At 36.6% G+C, this 19,188-nt stretch overlaps 1 protein-coding gene across 1 annotated transcript; it reads left to right on the forward strand.

Annotated features, from left to right (window-relative positions):
• Positions 1-1,714: 1,714 nt before the first annotated feature.
• On the forward strand, positions 1,715-18,760 carry LOC121941641 (neural cell adhesion molecule L1-like). Its single transcript, XM_042484468.1, has 10 exons — positions 1,715-1,877; positions 3,499-3,771; positions 3,873-4,205; positions 5,813-6,070; positions 6,975-7,153; positions 13,982-14,366; positions 15,637-15,906; positions 16,051-16,383; positions 17,375-17,629; positions 17,855-18,760. The coding sequence occupies exons 1-10, from the start codon at positions 1,805-1,807 to the stop codon at positions 18,025-18,027; spliced, it is 2,532 nt and encodes an 843-aa protein (XP_042340402.1). The 5' UTR covers positions 1,715-1,804; the 3' UTR covers positions 18,028-18,760.
• The last annotated feature ends 428 nt before the right edge of the window (positions 18,761-19,188 follow it).

The raw sequence follows: 19,188 nt of genomic DNA on the forward strand, positions 1-19,188 counted from the left end.
TGTGAGTACAAGACTTCCTCTAGCCTGTTTGAAGTTGTAAACATCGAGTTTTGTTCCTCATGGTAAGGCCTACAAATATTACGTGTGAAGATCAACATGTCTGTACATGTGGGATTTAGTTACTAACTCAGACAATGGTCCTAAGTTTCACAATTACCCGTAGTGAAAAGTGCGGAAGGGTGTTGCAGATTGCTTTTGTGCTCTCCACCCTCCTTAGAAAAAAAGCATGAAGGGTTACTGAAACAAATTAAAGGGGAAGTTCAGATATTTTGAAGTGGGATTCCATATGTTACTTATCCATACATTGTATAATATATACAGTATGTCAGACGGCTCGCACCCAGTTTGGAGAAGCAGGCTGGAGTCCGACAGGACAGCTATGTATTGTACTGCTGTGGGCAAGGCCAGCAGCAGGACGAATTGTATCCAACCAAAAAAGTCTCTCCTAAAAAATAATCAATATCAGTATAACTGCACGCATCATTAAAAATATTTGCACTTTACCTTGCTTTCAGACAATGGTTTCAATGGTTGAAGCTGTTATATTGCTTTCCTCAAAGGCAGGCTCTATTAAGAAAAATTTACCATCGCTGAACATGGAAGCTGCTGGTCTACCCTTGCTTCAAACTGTTTGATTGTGTGAATGTGTGACTTTAGTGTTTAAATGGGTTAGTTTGGTTTCACCAAGGGCACACAATAACACTAAAGTACCTAAGTGATTAAAGTAGTAGTACACCAGCAGATTCAGTGATCAGCGAGCTAAAGTTACAGTTTTTTTCAGTGGAGTCTGGTGGCTTTAACGAGAGCATAGATGGGGAACTAAAGCTGTTAAGGGATTTGCTGTTGGAGCGAGCTATCTGACCGCAAGTTAGGCAGTGGAAATACTCTCAGAATAGGATACGTTTACACTGATATTGTTTTTTTTTAGGTGGCAAAAACATGTTTTATTGCTGACCTCATTCCACATCAATGCATTGCTTAGCTTCCGTGTTGGAGTTAAGCCCGCTTCTCCAAACTGGGGGCGTGTCAAGTGATGCGTAATCTATGTATTATGCTGATGATGTACCAGAACCCCATAAAACCTCACTTTAACAAAAATGATCTATCCCTTTAAAACTTTGGCTTTAAGGGTCTGTTTTCCAAATTTAAATACACAATTTTTTCCAGATTTTTGCTGTCTCCTCAACAGGCTATAATGAAGGTGAATGGAGTTTTACTTACTCACAATTAAAACCATATGCTTTCTTTATTTGACTCTAAATATAGAGTTGAAGTAGTAGTTGTAGATATAGATTTGCATGCTGTGGATTCTTTCTCCAATGTGTGTAATGACGTTTTATTCTACGGCCGTTACCCTGTTTTTCCGGGTTGCGCTGCCAATTTATTACTGATGCGTAACTAATATGAGCTAAGTAAAGGGCTCATTTTAGATACATTTTATTTTTGTAATAGGCTTGAATAAGAGATGAGTCAGAGCAGTCAATAATTACAATAGATGAATCACTTGGATAATGTAAATTCCCTTTGAAATGAATCTAGGGTGTTGTAGGGAGGGGGGCTGTATAAAACCTGGACCACCCCTGAAGACCGTTGACTGTGCAATCCCACACTTTCACTTTAAAGTCTGACAGGATGGCTGGAAAATTTAGAGAGGATGTGAGGTGTCAAAACAGGCTGAACTTCCAACATTGTTGACTGTTGAAAACCCAAAGACTCCGACACAATGGACTCACTTGCCTACTGACCACCTTTGGGTTTTATGTTCAACAGTTTTTATTACTGATCTCACAAAAAGCTTGGAATAATGTTTTTCCATTTTATTCTTCTGGCTGTGTCCTTGATGAGTTTTATGCGTGACTTCCTTGTATCCACTTGTGGTGAGTGAAGAGTTTTCCAAAAAAGGAATTTACTGTCATCAGACTATTCCCTGAATATGTTATGATTATGATTGCTGTACTGGTTGTTTCATAGCAATTTACTTTACTGTTGAACTCTGCAAATCCTTATGTTACAAACTCCGAAGCACCCTTATATTTCAGAACGTAGTTAAATATGAAAGGGTTTTCTGGTGTTTTATTATGTTTTACATTTACTGCCCAGTGCCTTTATTTCTAAAGCATATTTGACTTTTGATAAGTACTTGTTCATTTTGTTCTTGTCCAACGCAGAACAGATGAGGTTGTTATGACTATTATCATTATCAGTGTTGGGGGAGTTACTTTAAAAGCATAGCAGTTCAAGCTACAAATTACTGAACAGTGAAAGAGGTTTAACTACAGCAAAGATACCCTCAAAAGAAATCTAGTTTGGTTAACTAATGCTACTTTTAAAAAAACAGTGTAAACTCCTACTAAACTTTAAAAAAAAAAAAGGATCTTTTTTCAGCATTTCTAGAAGATCATGTTTTTTTTCTCAGCCAAAAGAGTCATGTTTTGTATAACAATAAAGATTTGGGCAAAATTGTACATAACCCTAGGTTTTTGGTTGATGTTTTTAGTCCCCAAAGTTCATTCTCACTGTCATTAAAAAGTCTTAAAAAGTTGTAATTCTAACTTGCCTTAACTGTAAGAACCCTGTTATAAATAGCAATAATCAATGTTTATGACTAATTGTATTTGAAAGGGGTTCCACTACAGTAGAGAAGCATTGATAAAAAAAAATACACGTTTTAATAGTTAACTAAAAAAAAAAATCTACTTGAATAATTATGTAAATTTTAATGTAGGTGAACTACTGGCGACGTACTGCAAAATGTCATTAAACTCCTACTAATAACATGTAGTTGTGGGAAATATTCACCCATGTTTTACTTAATTTAATATATCAATAAAATTAATTAGCAGAATTAATAAATAGATAATCAGTGTTAATCATATATTTTTTGTTACTCTTGATGAGCACTAAAAAATAATGGTATATGCCTTCATGGACTGTACTCAAGTCAGTGTGTGTGTCTGCATCTGCACTCAGAGATAGATATCATGCTCAGAAATTGAGAAACATTGGTGCCAGGAACAGGTTTACATAAACAGTGTGTTCTGAGCAGCAGAATGTGGCAGAAGTAGGGAGTATTTATCAGAGGTTGTGACGACAGATGGGCTGAGTATGTGAATAGCATAAAAGCAGATGTAGGTATTTTTGTTTGTAACCTTTGAAGACTCACAATAAACCTACTTCACACATAACACTGATGAAATATAGTGTCATTACTGGAAAAGTAAACAGTGTGTGTAAACATCGAATGCAACTACCCAGAGAGAGGATTTTTTATCCCAAATAGTACATTACTTTACAACCCTGATCATCATTATAAGTGTTATTATTTATTTGATAAAAAACAAGAAGATGTCTTGTACAAATACAAATGTACTCAGCATAACTACAGCATGTAATAGTATGTATGTAATAGTAGTACGAAAGGTTTATGGTAGATTTAGGTGCTTTGCTAATTTTAGATCAAGCTGTTTAAATTCATAACGTTTAATGTCTGTGTTACAGATCCAAACTGTGCAGATAAACCTGAGTTCACTCCATCCAGACTGGTAGTGAAATATGGTGACCCAATCCTCGCCACCTGCTCTGTGTGTCAGCAGGCTTGCATAGGCAAAACATTTGACGTGGAAAGCCCTGTGGGATGGAAGTTGGTCAAAAATGAAACCGTGGTTTCATGGACTGTTGACAGCCTGACTGAATGGCGCCTATCTCCCACGTGCTTTTATCGCAATGCTACTAATTATCAGTGTTGTACCAAACTGCCTATCACTGTCTACGGTAAGTAAACAAAGAAAATCATTTGTAATCAACAACATGGTTCATTTAGGTGGTTAAGATTCTCTTATGTTGTTACTAAATGTGTCTGTTTTTCTCCACAGAGCCTCCTAATAATGTGTCCATCAGCTTTGTTAATCACAGTCGGCCGATGGTTGAGGGTCATCGGTACACTCTGCAGTGTAAAGTCGAGGATGTCGCTCCTGTTGAAAACCTCACTGTGACCTTCTACAAAGGACAGACAACACTGGGTAGCCTTAAGCCCAAAGAGAACGAAGAGTACAAACCAGTGACTGAGGACTTCCTTTTCGACATCACGCCCAGTAAGGAAGATGATGGAGTGCAGTACTGGTGTGAAGCAAAGCTGGAACTGGGACGTGAAGGACCACAGCCCCCTCCAGTGGTGATGTCACAAAAAATCCCTGCCACTGTGTACTGTGAGTGTGATACACACCTTGAATTTGCATTAAGTCAAGTGCAGAAATCTTGCTGTTGTTTGAAAAAAAAAAAAAAAAAAAACGCAGTAAAACATTAGTGTCAAACTGTTGATCTTTGGTCACCTTGTTTGCTGATACCAGGGGTCTTAAACACCAAGACCAAGGACCACTTAGCTGAAAGAGGGACCCGCTACTGCATAAAACTAAGAAGCACTTGAGATAATTCTCTGAATATTTTCATGTCTTATATCATTTGGGCTTCCTTGTAGCTGCGTAGTTAGGGGCAGTCATTGCATGGCCAGGTGTGTTAGCTTCACCTTCTGCACTTTTGTTGGTGGTTTCTGAGTTAGACAGTATGTCAAAGTCTGTTGCTGTAACAGTTACAAAATGATCTATTGTGGCTCACAAGCATGTGTGTATACTTTGAATAATAATACAACCAATTGGTCAAATAGTTTCAATAGTGAATAAATATAATTAGTCCACCTCACCGTTATTGGTAAGTGCTGCATAATGGTTAGTCAGTTCACATGATAACACAAGGATTTATGGGTAACAGTTTTATTTTGTTTTTTAAGTGAATAGCAGGCTTCCCACAGTCATGAAACTGCGAGGAAAGTTTTGAAATTATTAAAATGTATTGCTAAAAATGTGTAGGAACCCTGGACTAGAAACTTTAAGACTTTAAGAAACATTCTAATTTTTGAAGAAAAAAAAACCCCAACTTATTAGATAAATTTGTAACCCCCTGCAGAAACTCTGAGGACCGTCTGTTGAAGATCCAGGCCTTAAACGCTACAACACCCACATTAAAGGATAAGTCAAACATTTAGGGAAATATGCTCATTTGGTTTCTTTCCAAGAGTTAAAAGAGAAACCCCATACCAACTCATGTCTAAAAGTAAATATGAGACTCATATTCATGTTCACAGCAAGCAGCTGGCATCTTAGATTAACATAAAGACTGGAATTGGAGAAACAGCTTGCTTGTCTCTTATTTCACAATAAGAAAGAAAGCAAGTAAGCACATTTCAACACCCGCCAAAGTATTTTTTAATGACTGTGGTGGGACGTTTAGCAGCAAAAGGCCCACAGTTAAAGAGTGTCCGCCTCAGTTTTACTACAATGCCTGCTGTGGAAGCCACGTCTCATTCTTCCAGCAGCTTTTTACACATTTCTGCAGGGCTGATTTTATCTTTCTTCAGCTGTTTTTCCCCAATAGGTCATTTCTTATCACTGTCCTTCAGACTGTCAACAATTGTTTCAGCAGCTGACACTAAGGAGGGCACTTTCTCTAAATTTGCCTCCTAGGGTGCAGCTGTCCTGCAACACTGATAACTGATGTATTACATTTCTGTCCTGCGTGTAATGTCACTGGTTCCTAGTTACATATTATAATGCTTAAGTAACACACAGACAGGGTCCGATGGCACTTAGGATGGTTTGAGCAAATGTTATGTGATATAGACTCTAAATTATCAAACACAATGCATCAGTATGATATTTCTAATTTGTGTGATGAAGATATTAAAAATTTCTTGTTTGTTTTTTGTTGTTGTTAATTGTTTGTTGCCTATTTCTCTCTTGCTTGCTCAATTATCACACAGATAAGCCTCAGATAAAAGAGCCACCCCATCCAGTTACAATCACCGTCACAGAGGGAGAACCTCTACAACTGAACTGCTCAGCTGTAGGAAACCCCAGCCCCTCGTACAACTGGACGCTCCCATCACGAAGCTCTTCAACCTCCAACAGCAGCGTTCTCTTTGTCAGCTCTGCCGCTTCTGCGGATGAAGGATCGTACACCTGTTCTGTCAGCAACAACATGGGGACTGACACTGTGGTGTTTATTGTGCGTGTACAAGGTGAGTTCAGACTTAAACTGTTAATTCTTGCTTGACCGAAAATTCTGCTATGACTCTTTTTGCAGTCAACTTAATGCTTATTTTACCATCATCATCATCTTCATCTTCATCATCACCATATGCAAATGCAATATTCTTCATATGTCATAGTCAGACTAAAAGCTAACTTTTGCTTGTTGTTTAAATTATTAAGTTATAATACTGTAGTTCTTTCAGAATTTAGATTTTATTTGCAATATATGGAACATATATTGAGCACCAAAGTTGACAAAAGGTAGTAAAAAATTACCACATGACTCAAAAATATAATACACCAATAAACAATACTGTTAGTTAGATAATTTTATGGAGTAATGCAAAAAAATAGCATGAGATAAAACTGATTTCGACGATTTTTCTCTCACTGTCTCGTTTTACCTTTCGAATACTAACTTTTGAGATTTTATTTTTACATTTTTGTATGTGTGTCTTTTATGTATTTCCAATTTTCCCCACTTCCCCAGATTTCTAATTTTTAAGGATAATAAAATGAACGTTTCTGTGTATGTGAAAAACGGGGACTGATAAAAAAAAAGAAAGAGATGTGATTAGGAAACCTAGATGTGCTGATCAGATAGATGATTAACTATCTGTAAAGATGGAATAGTACATAAAGTTCTATTTTTAAAAAATGTTATTAGCCTAATTGATTTGGCGTAAGGCATTCAATGAAAAAAGGTCTTGTTTTTTTTTTTCAACCAGCTGAAAAAGTGTAAATATGTATGTGTCTTAGATATTCCATCAGTGGGATACTGACCAATCAGAAGCAAACAATCTAAAAAAAAAAAAAAAAGAGGCTGATGTCAGTTTCTTATATTAAAATGTTAATTGACAGAATATCTAAACAACTGTCTATTTTCTGTAGTATTAACCTCAACCCAACTGCTGCCAACACCCACTCCCAGCAAAACGACCACAACTACAATCACAACTACAACCACAACAACGGCCAAGACAGCAACCACCCCAAACAGTGCCGCCACCAGCAGCAGCACGCTGCTTCACGGGTTCATGATGTCTCTCATGCTTTTATTCTCTACTTTGGTTTGAGCTCATTCAGAGAACGTAAAAAGGGGTTTGTTTCTAAAACAGTAGCCTGCAATAGCTTTGCCATAAAAGAATATAAATGAGCAATTAAAGGTATTTTATCCCATGTCCTCTATAGCTCATGAATACAATCATTTCTCTTAATGCATTGACAAGGCAGCCTGTTGTGTGAGAGCACAACTTATATTTAACCACTTGAAGACAAGTGATTAAATGCAGTGTTTGAATGATTACTGCTTTTCTGCATAAGCAGAATATATTATAGGTTCATAATTGATCAGTTAAAGTTGCTATGTTTTAATGACATGGAATAAAACCAGTAAGCTAGTCTGCATGTGGCTACCTGGGCACAGGTGGTGCTTTGAGCTAGATGCTAACATGCTCACAGTGACAATGTTAAGATGCTAATGTTTAGTTGTAGAGATGTTCACTGTGTTTATTGTCTTAGTTTAGTGTGTTAGAATAATAATTAACAATAGACACAAAGTAAAATTGAAGTTGATAGGACTGTCATTACTTTTGCAGGTATTTGGGCAGAAAGTTAAACCCAAACCATGATCTTTTTCTCCAAACCTAAACAAGAAGGGCTTTCTGGCAAATTTTAACTTGATGATAACTCTAGAAACGGACCCTTGTAATGTAGCAGGTAGATAAAAAGTAACGGGCTCACCAAAGTAATCAGTCCTACAATCAATTCTGGGGGAGACATTATGTATGTTTTTTTTTTTTTTGGTTGTGTGTATTTTTTTTGCCAATCGATGTCTAGATATAAAAGAAAAGTCACAGTATGATTAGGATTCATCTGTCTGTACCAAATTTCATAGCAGTTCATACAAAAGTTGAGATTTTCTGTCCAAAGTGACCAAAGTGGTGAACCGAACAACAGATTAACATTTCTCAAGCAACATAGCTAACCTGGCAAAATAATGTTGTTAAAAAGTTGTAAATAAGTTTAATGCAGTAAATTTTACGCTTTGGCATCTCCCAGTAGTTTAATTGAAATACAAATGGCTTTTTTTTCTTTTTCTTTTTTGAATTTTTTTTTTTACTAATAAAGACCTATGCCTTAACAATAATTTGAAAGATGCTACAATCACATAAAACACTGGCATACTGGCTTTCATTACAGTTTCTTTCCCTTGGATCATTTTGTGCTCATGCACTTCAATAATTCATTGGAATAAAGCTTTTAATTTATATTAATCTTAATTCAAGATCACTCTATTGACATACACTATCTATATGATTCTGTTTGTGATACTTGTTGGAACAGATATTTCAGTCGGTAGTGAGAATGTTAAAAACACAATTTAGACATTTGTATTGAGAAAGAACATTTGTGGATAAATAATTTAAAGTAAACTAGGTAAACAAAAGGATATAGATCATTGCCATATTTGTTTTTTTTTTCTAGTTTTTTACAGTATTTCAATACATTACAACAATATTTTTAATACATTATATTTGGGTGGATAACCAGAGGGACACTATGGAGTGAAAGAAAATGTAATAAATATAATTTATGTAGGAAAAATAAATAAACAAGTGTTTGCTATATACCAATGACTTTTATTCAAGTAAAATTCTACACAGATTCCTTTTTATTGATTTATTTCTGCCAATTATTGTTAATGTTTAACAATTCTGAAGGGGGCACGACAGATAAAGTTAAAGAACCACTTATGTAAATCAACTGCTAATATGAATTATATGTGAATGAATCTCCGCTCTTGAGTCAAGATTTCCGGCAAAGCATAGGCCTAACTTGTGTGCAGTCACACAATTCTCCGAGCAAATTTCCTCCCATTGAAAGGTTGAACTATTCACAGGCTTGACAGAGAATGAACAGGATTTTGTGCTTGTTCCACAGTTTAATGCACATACTGTTTAATTCGTTTATCAGTAAACACATCGTTCATATCATAACTTCCTCCCCACAAACAGCAGAGAGCAGTCTGTCACAGTGTCTTCATTCAGACAACCACTGGGAGGCGTCGCACTTACCAGTTTTCTGATGTCTTCAGTAAGGAATAAAGGAGGTGTGCTATACTTGTAAATTACATTTTTAATTTTAAGGAGTCTTTCCCTCACTAAATCATTTTTTATTAAAAAGTAAAAACTTCTGACAAGTTCGATACTTAAATGACTTGATATCAAAGCCTGGAACAATATTAGCCTCATATTTGAATATCATATGACATTAACGTCTGTGTGAATTTAGTGTAAAATGCAAAATGGGCAGATTGCAAATAGCACAGACTTTACTCCTCTTACCTGTAACACAGTTCTCAGCTGTGTAAACTTGACTGACACAAAATAAAGTCAGTGATTAATAAGCTATGTAATGATTCATGGATTCAAAAGTTTTATTTCTTACATACACATGCATTACATGAAGTGAAATGCAGTGCAGATACTTTTAAAGAAAATAGTCCACACCCAAATCAAAAATGCATATTTCTGCTCTTAGCTGCAGTGCTGTTTAACACTTGGCAACTTACATCAAAACAATCTAGACTGATAGAGGTATCAGCTGTAGAGATATTTGCCTTTGCTCCAATTATAATAGAACTGGACTGTACTCGATTTGTGGTGCCAGATACATTTACATGCAAGATACATTTAAAAAATCAACACCAACTTCTTTTTCCACAAAGTTTGCATTTCACACTTTTTTTGTTTGTTTGGTTTTTGCTTTGAGCACCAACAGCCAAGTGTCATCTTGTTCTATTATATTGGAGAGAAGGCAGGCATCTCTATCTCCAACACTCAGCAACTCACACCAAAACAAATCTAGCTTGATAAGCCCTACAGGTGAAAAGAAAAATATGTCTTTTTGATTTGAGACCGAATTGTCAATTTCATGCTTTACTATAGTGTTACATGAGAGAAAAATGAGAGAGAATAAATGTAAAAGAAAAATTCATTATGCTTATGCCTTTGTTTTTCCTCCATCTGAACCCATCCCTTTACCTGATCTGTTTCTTTTGTTGTCTGTTCCTGTTTTACTTTCCCAACCTGCTCAGTTATGGTGGCGCTCCTAGATTTGTTTGTACTTTCATAATGTTGGCAACATGAAAACATGTTCCTTTTATCCCACTTGCGTTTGAGTCCTCCTCCCTTAACTGCCAGTGTTGACCAGTCATGACTTGTAAAGGCAATTGTATGCAGTAGGTCACCACTCAGATCAACAGCTACACAAACAGTAGAAAGGTAAGAGAGAAAAATACTGTTAATCTCAAAACTCAAAGCATTCAAAAGGCTATAACCTTTAAAACTAGATGTGGAACTGACAATATTTTTTTGGAAAGTTAACAGCTAAATTGACCATTTTAAAGCATTTGATAGAAAAATAAACCGTGACCTCAACCTGAGTTTTTCATGACCCTTTGGTTGATTACAAAATCTATAACAAATTATAAGTGATATAGGCTGCATAACACAAATATCACATTCCAGTTGTCCACATTTTAATAAATTTGATAGTAATGAAATAGAAACAGTACAGTCTTTGGCACAATGACTTTTGCTTCGGTACGGTAACGCCACTTGCCCAAACCACATGTAGAACTGCGGTACACTGTAATACTAGTAGTAATAACAATACAATTACATTTGGTAATGGTCATTTTGGAGCACAGTGCTGTTTTTTCATTTTCTATTTTATTTTCTCCTTTATTATGTGTGGAATTTAAGGTGAAAGATGGTACATATGCTGCTGTCATTATTAATCACTGACAAACACACCCGTGGACATGAAATGGGCATATCTAGTTTAGATCAGTGTTGTAAAGAATTGTGTTGAACACTCTCAGTCAAGGTCCAGAGGGACCAAAACTTGAGTATAATCAATAAATTGTGATGCTGAGCAAAAACAGTGCGTGGGCAGGCAGACATACTAAAAGCAGTAGTGAGGATTCGCCAGCTAAAATGTGCTCAGGTAAGGTCAATATGGTCACAGTGCAAATCATATTAAAAATCATGTAACCTGAGTACTTCATGTAAACTGTCATTCATTGTTTATTTCTTTAAAAAAGCCATGAGAAGATGTACATTGCCACATTAGCTGGAGATTAAAATGCTATCAGGAAAACGAGTTTTCAGCTGGCTTTATAAAAACAAGCTAACTGAGCTGATAGTACAAAAGTATTTGTATACTCCCATTAAATTTCAACATACTGATTCTGTGTATAGCTTTGAAATGCAACACTAATGACTAAAGTATATGACATCAATGAATGATGTTGCTTTCCTGTCAAGTTCAGACAATGAAGTTTAGTAACACTTCTTATGAACTCCCCTTTTGGGATATCTAAGGTCAACTTCCTCTCAGTAAACCTCAGCTGATATACTTCTGTGTTTCACTTCATCTTTGCAGAATGGAACATTTGCTTTAAATAAGCTCAGGGTTTTTTATGATAAAGAGTGGACGTCATAAGGGAATGAGGTGGTGTAGATACATCTCAAGTGGATTTATTCATTTTTGGTGTGTTTTATATCAAATGACATCTATAAACACGGTTATGTCGCTGTGAGGACTAAAGTTAAGGTCAATTATATCAAATTCAACACTGCCATTACACAGAGAAGTATAATTCACAAGAATTGTGACGATAATGGAGTCAGACATACATAGGGCAGGTCCAGGTTTAGCCCGTCTCCGTCTGTTATGCGTCATACTGTTATAGCTCCCTGTCTCAGACTATGTCATCACTGTTCACTGGAACTTGCCCAAAACATCAGCCAGTTAGCTTTTCAAAGACATGCTGAGACAAGCTAAATTAAGTCAGTTAGCAATGAAATAACAAAAACTGAGGTTGGCAATGGAGTTTTGTGTAGCAACTGCCTGTTGTACGGTAGTCCTACTTTATTAAGACCACAGCTTATTTACAGTATGAATTTGTGTGTTTTCTAATTTTAGAAATGAATCCAAACAAATGAAAGGCATTTTTCACACCCAGATAATTATTAATGGCTTATAACTGACCTATAAAGCACAACTATTCAATAATCTTTTGTAAACAGGATTTCCACAGTATGAAAATTCAATTCAATTTTCAGGCATCATGGAATTAGTAAAAATCAGATAAAGTTTTTGTCTCTTTTTGAGTGAGTAATGACATTTCTACAGTAATCTTCTGTGGATAACCTCCATGTAATGTTACATATCAGCAAATGTATTTTCTGAAGCTGTCTATGCATGTAGCTCATTTCTTCATCTTCTCCCCACGCTCTGTCTCTCCTTCCATGTGAGCCTGCTAGCTGAAGTTATGTCTGAATAGAGAGTGAATCTAATATATCTGAAAAACACTAGGCAAGTATAGCAAAAAATAAACTAAAATCAAATCAAATCAAAACTAAAAATAAAAATAGTGTGGGATCTTTAACGTCATGGAGAAATTTTTTGAAATTTTGTCGATGAAAATGTGGGGGTTCAGTTCGCTGCCATGCAGTATAATACAGTTCTGCAGTGGTTTTCTATTCCAGTAACTAAGCACACTTACTCAAGTACTGTACTTAAGTACAACTTTGAGATAACTCCACTTTATTTGATGTTTTTTTTTGATACTTTATAGTTTTACTCAACTACATTTTGGATGCCAGTATTGTACTTAGTCACTTTGCAGATTCTGATTATTTATTTTAAAAAAAACTAGAATCAACAGACAAATTATGATGTACTATATGGATAACGATAAAATGTTATTGATTCCCTGGGTGAAATTTAAAAGTAAACCAGTAGTATATATACTAAAAAATTTGCCCCACCTTTACCAGCTGCAAAATTACAGTCATGTTCATATTAATTCATCTACAGTACCCTGAGACGACTGAGGCCCAGGAGGTAGAGCTGGCTGTCCACTAATCGGTCAGTTGGTAGTTTGATCCCCTGCTCCTCCAGTGTGCATGTTGAAGTATTCCTGGGCAAGATACTGAACCCCAAACTGCTGAAATTTCTTGATGTGTATGTGCACGTGAATGGTTCAAAAAGTAGTAGCTGGTGGCATCTTGAATGGTAGCCTCGGCCACCAGTATTTGAAAATACAAGTCCAGTTACCATTTACTGTACCAATAGTTAAAATCCATTGGCCTATGAAATATTCTGAAATGGGCTATTCAGAATGAGGACTACTTTTACTTTTTGTTCTTTGAGTATATTTGAGTATAATTAATGCTTATATATTTTTACTTTCTTCCTGAAGTAAAAGTTTGAATGCGGGACTTTTACTTTTAACAAAGTATTTCTCTGCTGTTGTATTGCTTCTTCTACTTGAGTAAAATATCTTTCACCACTGCAGCTGTATTTCTGCTGCTCTTTACCTCACACCTCAACAAGTGCCATTAAAATATCTGGCCCTCTGATATGAACTCCTGCCTCCCTCCTGCTAAAAAATGTACAAGCGGAAGTGGGTGGGAGCATTAGAGAGGTTTGCAGAAATGAAAAATAACTGGAGACAAAGGAATAAAAAACAAAACATTGAAATTCAATAGAAATCTGGAAGGGAGGGCGGGGTGAGGAAATAGAAACGTGTGATAGTAAAGGTGATCAGTAATTCTGCATGCTGTGCATTTGAAGGGAGATTCTTCAGCATGACTTTCCCCTTCTAAAGAGAGAAAGGGTTTACAGGAAGGAGATTAGGGAGGACTGATTCATGAGCACATTCCTCACACACACACACACACACACACACACACACACACACACACACACAAATCGTGCAGCTCTGTTGTTTATGTGAAGCCTACCTGTTTATGTTTTTGTGTATATGTTGGGTATCTTAACTTCATGGCTGGCTGTTGTGCGGCTGAATCATTTAGTGTTGACTCACGGTCACAGAGCATCAGTCATCCTCTATTAACATAGTAACGGAATTTACCAAAACTGCCTCAGAAATCCTTCCCGAAACTTTCGATTTCGGTATCAGTCTGATGAAGTCACTGGAAACCGTCAGCAGCCCACGTGAAACGGGCTGTCTCTGCCACCGCTCTCACTCTCTCCCAGGGAAAACAGGAGGGTGGACACGGGCTTATCTGCGCTGTACTTTTAATTTCGGTCGTATTTTCTCTGCCCATCTTTCGACTCAACCGTTTTTATTACCGGAAAACTCGGTTTGCTGTCAAGACCCACCGGAGACCATGTCTATCTCTTACATAGTGTTGGTTGTGTCTTTGATGAACTTTCTGCGGGACTTCCATGTGTCCGGTTGTGGTGAGTTTTCCGCATGTTTTTCTGTCTGTGATTTTATGGGCGGGTTTATGCTCCTTCCCTGAGTTGAGGACTTTTATCGTTAGTGGGATTTATGCGCCATCAGATACAGCTTCGTTAAATAAAGACAGTTATTGCTCCAGTAATAACCCCCAGATTCGCTCAAACTTATTTTTTCCTCTTTCATTATTGTTTAGAGTATTATCGTAATATAGTTGTAATAGAAAAGGCGTATGTCTTATAGCCTCTGTTGTATAGTGGATAGTGATACACACACGCTGTGATAGTGGTCAGCCAATAGAAACTATTGACAGGGGGGCCATATTTTCTAAATCTGGTCCCATCACACCCACTGCAGCACCACCAGTGGAGCAAAGACCTTTGTATGGGCCCCTCTGCCTTGGGGCGGGGTGCAAGAAAACCACCTAATACTCTTAATGTCTTAAGTGTTACATTTAGAGCATGTTATACATCTCTGCTTTATTTGTACAAAGAAAATATGTTGCCAAGTAAAATAATTTAGAAACTTTAGACTTTCAAACACAATGAGAACCCCTATCTCACTCCAATGACATGTTCAGGTAAAATGGGACAATCATGTTTGTTGTGTGCATAATTATGGCCATGCCGATAAAGTAAATATGAATTTCGAGAAGCCAAACTTGATTTACTCACAGTGTAGATTTTTACCATTTAGTCTCATACACTTTAACCATATTGATTTATTTAGTGACTGGCTAGAAATGTAGATGTGCAAATATATATGATAAAAATTACGAAATTGTAAGTGTATGAGCCGAAATAAATGTTATGTGTACAGACCAGTAACTAAGGAGAGACAGTGAGACAGAGTTTTTGTATTTAGATTAAAAAAAAGAGAAAAGAATATATTGAATTGGCACATGAAAGCACTGTTATAAGAAACTTGGCACTTATTAACTTTTGGTTTGGCATTGTGTTATAAATGACAGTTTTAGATACTTAAAACTGTACCTGATGGCATTGGGCTAATTAAAATCACAACTTTTGAAGGTCCAATATTATTTCATATATTATGCTCATATTCAGGTTCATATTTATATTATGGGTTCCTATCAAAACTTCTTTACATGGTTTAATGTTCCAAAAAACACATTATTTTACTCATGCTGTTTGCCTGAATATACCTGTATTCACCTTCTGTCTTTCATGGTATTAATATAGCACCGATACCTCCTTTATATTAAAAAAACAAAAGACATGGAAATCTGACTTTTTTGTCATTGTGTTACAGATCCAAACTGTGCAGATAAACCTGAGTTCACTCCATCCAGACTGGTAGTGAAATATCGTGACCCAATCCTCGCCACCTGCTCTGTGAGTCAGCAGGCTTCCATAGGCAGCAAATTTGACGTGGAAAGCCCTGTGGGAAAGTTGGTCAGAAATGGAACCACAATTTCATGGACTGTTGACAGCCTGACTGAATGGCGCCTATTACCCACGTGCTTTTATAGCAATGCTACTAATTATCAGTGTTGTACCAAACTGCCTATCACTGTCTACCGTAAGTAAATGTTCTCTTTGGTTCATCATTTATAATCAGATCGACTGCTAATTAAAGCAACTGAGTCACAAACAATTGTTGACAACCTGCTTAGTTGTGTGTGCCTCTCCAAGCTTGTCCTAATCGTCTTCCGTGTCTCCACAGAGCCTCCTAATAATGTGTCCATCAGCTTTGTTAATCACAGTGGGCCGATGGTTGAGGGTCATCGGTACACTCTGCAGTGTAAAGTCGAGGATGTCGCTCCTGTTGAAAACCTCATTGTGACCCTCTACAAAGGACAGACAACACTGGGTAGCCTTAAGCCCAAAGACAACGAAGAGTACAAACCAGTGACTGAGGACTTCCTTTTCAACATAACGTCCAGTAAGGAAGATGATGGAGTGCAGTACTGGTGTGAAGCAAAGCTGGAACTGGGACCTGAGGGACCACAGTCCCCTCCAGTGGTGATGTCAAAAAAAATCCCTGCCACTGTGTACTGTGAGTGTGATACACACCTTGAATTTGCATTGAGTCAAGCTGAGTCAAGTTTTGCAGTGATGGAAGAAGTAATTTCATCTTTTACTTAAAGCTAATGAATATTTTTGTATCTGTAATATATCACATGACTACTTGTCGCTGAGAGGGGTCATGCATGGTGTCATCGCTTTCTTTGGCCCGCTTTCATTAAAAAATCTTAAAAATCTCACTGTTCACTACCTGCTCAGCACCAAAGAACAAACAAAGTTTCCAACTTGGTGGTGAACGTTGTTTGGGTTGATCCTTTATTTATTTTTGAGAAGTGGATTGGTGCTCAAAATGTGCCAATGTTTTATAATCATTTCAAAATCTTTACCCAGGGCTGAATATTTTAAAGAGCACCTAAGATTATTGTTTTGTGGAGGTTTTTCTTTTTTGACCAGGAACTCTTCATGTGTCACTGTGCTGAATCTGTCTTGTGTGGCTTTTGCCCAATTTTCTTGGTAACCCATTTCCTTAAAATCTATGTATTAATTTATATGCTTGTGACCATGTTAGCATAATGATGTTTACATTTAACTCAAAGCACCGCTGTGCCTACATACAGCCTCAGTGAGTGTAACTTATCTGAACACAGTGAGAGTAATAACAATGTTTTTTAAAATTTCCCAGCTCATTAGTATTTTTACTATACATTTAAGTTTAAGGCATAAATCTGCAACAAACTTTATTATTATCATAACTTCAGTTGTTCCTGCACGTTAAGATAGTGGATTAAAAGATGAAATAGTTTCACTGATGTTTTAAAGTAGAAGTGCATATTAGCAGAAACTGAAAGTGAAACAGTCAGCCTTTTAGGGACAATACTGTGGTGAAAATAGTTAGGTGCTTTCCACCTCTTCTCTTTTACAACGTGTTGTATGTTCACATGAATGAATAATCTGTTTAAATTTCAAAAATTTCCCATGTTACTGTAATAATGTGTTGTATTTCTTCCTCAATCAACATACAGATTCACCTCAGATACAATCAGCACAACAAAGTACGATATTTGTCACAGAAGGAAACCCTCTACAACTGAACTGCTCAGCTGTAGGAAACCCCAGCCCGTCCTACACCTGGGAACTCCCATCAGATCACCCTTCCCCCTTCAATGGCAGCATTCTCACTATCAACTCCGTAACTTTTGGGGATGAAGGGACGTACACCTGCTCTGTCCATAACAACAGAGGGAATGATATACGGAAGTTTGTCGTAGATGTCCAAGGTGAGTTTTTAAGAATTGTCCAGTCTTCATGGTTGTGACTTTTTTTAGGAATGTGAGTGCAACCACAACCTTGCTTTCAGTGTTGTTTTCTCACAGCATTTGAGAATTGATTCTAACACACTTGACTTTGGCAAGGAATTTTATGTGGCTGTTTTTGTATTTGGTCTGACGTCTCATATTCTCTGCTCTTTTTTTTTTTTTTACCTCTCACCCCACTCCCTGCAGTTGACATTGGAAAAATTCTAATGCTGACATTTGCAGTTGCTGTTTCTGTTCTGTTCATCTTGGGTCTACTTGGATACTTCTATTTTTACAAGCCTAGTCGAATGGGACAGTACAACCTGAAGGATGTTTTCCGTCTGCACACACGACACTCCACGGTGCCCACTGCAGAGTAAGTCTGCCGGAGGACATACAATGTGTACGGACCCCTGTTACATCTCTCTGCCTCATTTCCTGTTGTCTCCCTGCTGACACTAAAATTACATAAAACACCACAAATTATACTTTTTTTTTTTTTTTAAAAAAGGGAGTTAAAGTCACGTTTTAATTTGTGTGTGTTTAATACTGAAAGGAGCAAGTCACTTTCGCTCTTTCACCTAACTGCTCTGGTAGAAACTTCATTTACAGTAAATTGCTGTTAAATACTGGTTTTGTACAAAAACTAAGATCATGTCATAATAGCTTACAGAAACTATTTTAGTTGCATTTTTTGTATTTGATATAAACATTATTTGACTTACACAGTGCTGCACTATATCAGGATACATGTGTACAGCTCTTGAAAGTTTTTTCATAGTTTGTAGTATTGGTAAAGGGTGTAAGCCACCCTGTGGACTACTTTAGTTTTGTAATTGTGCTTTTCTGTTACATTTCATGCAACAAATTTGTAACTTACCAGATATACACAAAGAATAATTGCCATGCAAATTCATTTTGTTGCTATTGTTGTCAGTTCAGTGTCTCACTGTGCTCTGCTTGCATTTCTTAAACTTTTACTGAATTGTTTTTTTAAATCATCTTGACAAAGGACTGCAATTGAAAACTGGCTGCCTTGTAAACTCTGGCACATTTACAGAAATGTTAATTAACGTGTGCAGTCCTAAAATACACAAATATTCAAATATAAAATGTCACAGTCACTGTAAATATGTTGTCAATTGTAGTGCAGCGGCAATCTTCTGCAGAATTATAGTCTAGTGGTTATGGGTGTTAAGGGTTATCAGACAAAATTGTATTTTCCATACTGATTGTTTAATATTTGGATATGAATTTATATTAAATGTATACAGACAATATTGTAAAATGATTTATGCAAGACCAAAAAGTGAGAGTAGTTCATAAGCAAGAAAGTCTTTCTTACTTACAAAAGTAAAATAGTAATTTAGAGCAATCAAATTTAAAAAAAAGAAACAATTTTATATTTTGTCATTTGCCAAGGGAAATGAGAAACTAAATACATGTTAATAAGTCAGTATAATGAGGTGCTTATTTTGGGTGCTGGGTTGAAACATCCAGTATAGCTGTTGATAATAGTGTTTTACTGTTTGCCTCTTTTG

Source organism: Plectropomus leopardus, chromosome 4 (assembly GCF_008729295.1).
Source record: "Plectropomus leopardus isolate mb chromosome 4, YSFRI_Pleo_2.0, whole genome shotgun sequence".
NCBI classification, from domain to species: domain Eukaryota; kingdom Metazoa; phylum Chordata; class Actinopteri; order Perciformes; family Serranidae; genus Plectropomus; species Plectropomus leopardus.

Coding starts and splice junctions, on each gene's coding strand:
- LOC121941641 (XM_042484468.1), top strand. CDS start 1,805: ATGTTTTTCCATTTTATTCTTCTGGCTGTGTCCTTGATGAGTTTTATG. Junction 3,772..3,872: donor ACTGCCTATCACTGTCTACG/GTAAGTAAACAA, acceptor TTTTCTCCACAG/AGCCTCCTAATAATGTGTCC. Junction 7,154..13,981: donor TGCTTTTATTCTCTACTTTG/GTTTGAGCTCAT, acceptor ATTTAGTGTTGA/CTCACGGTCACAGAGCATCA.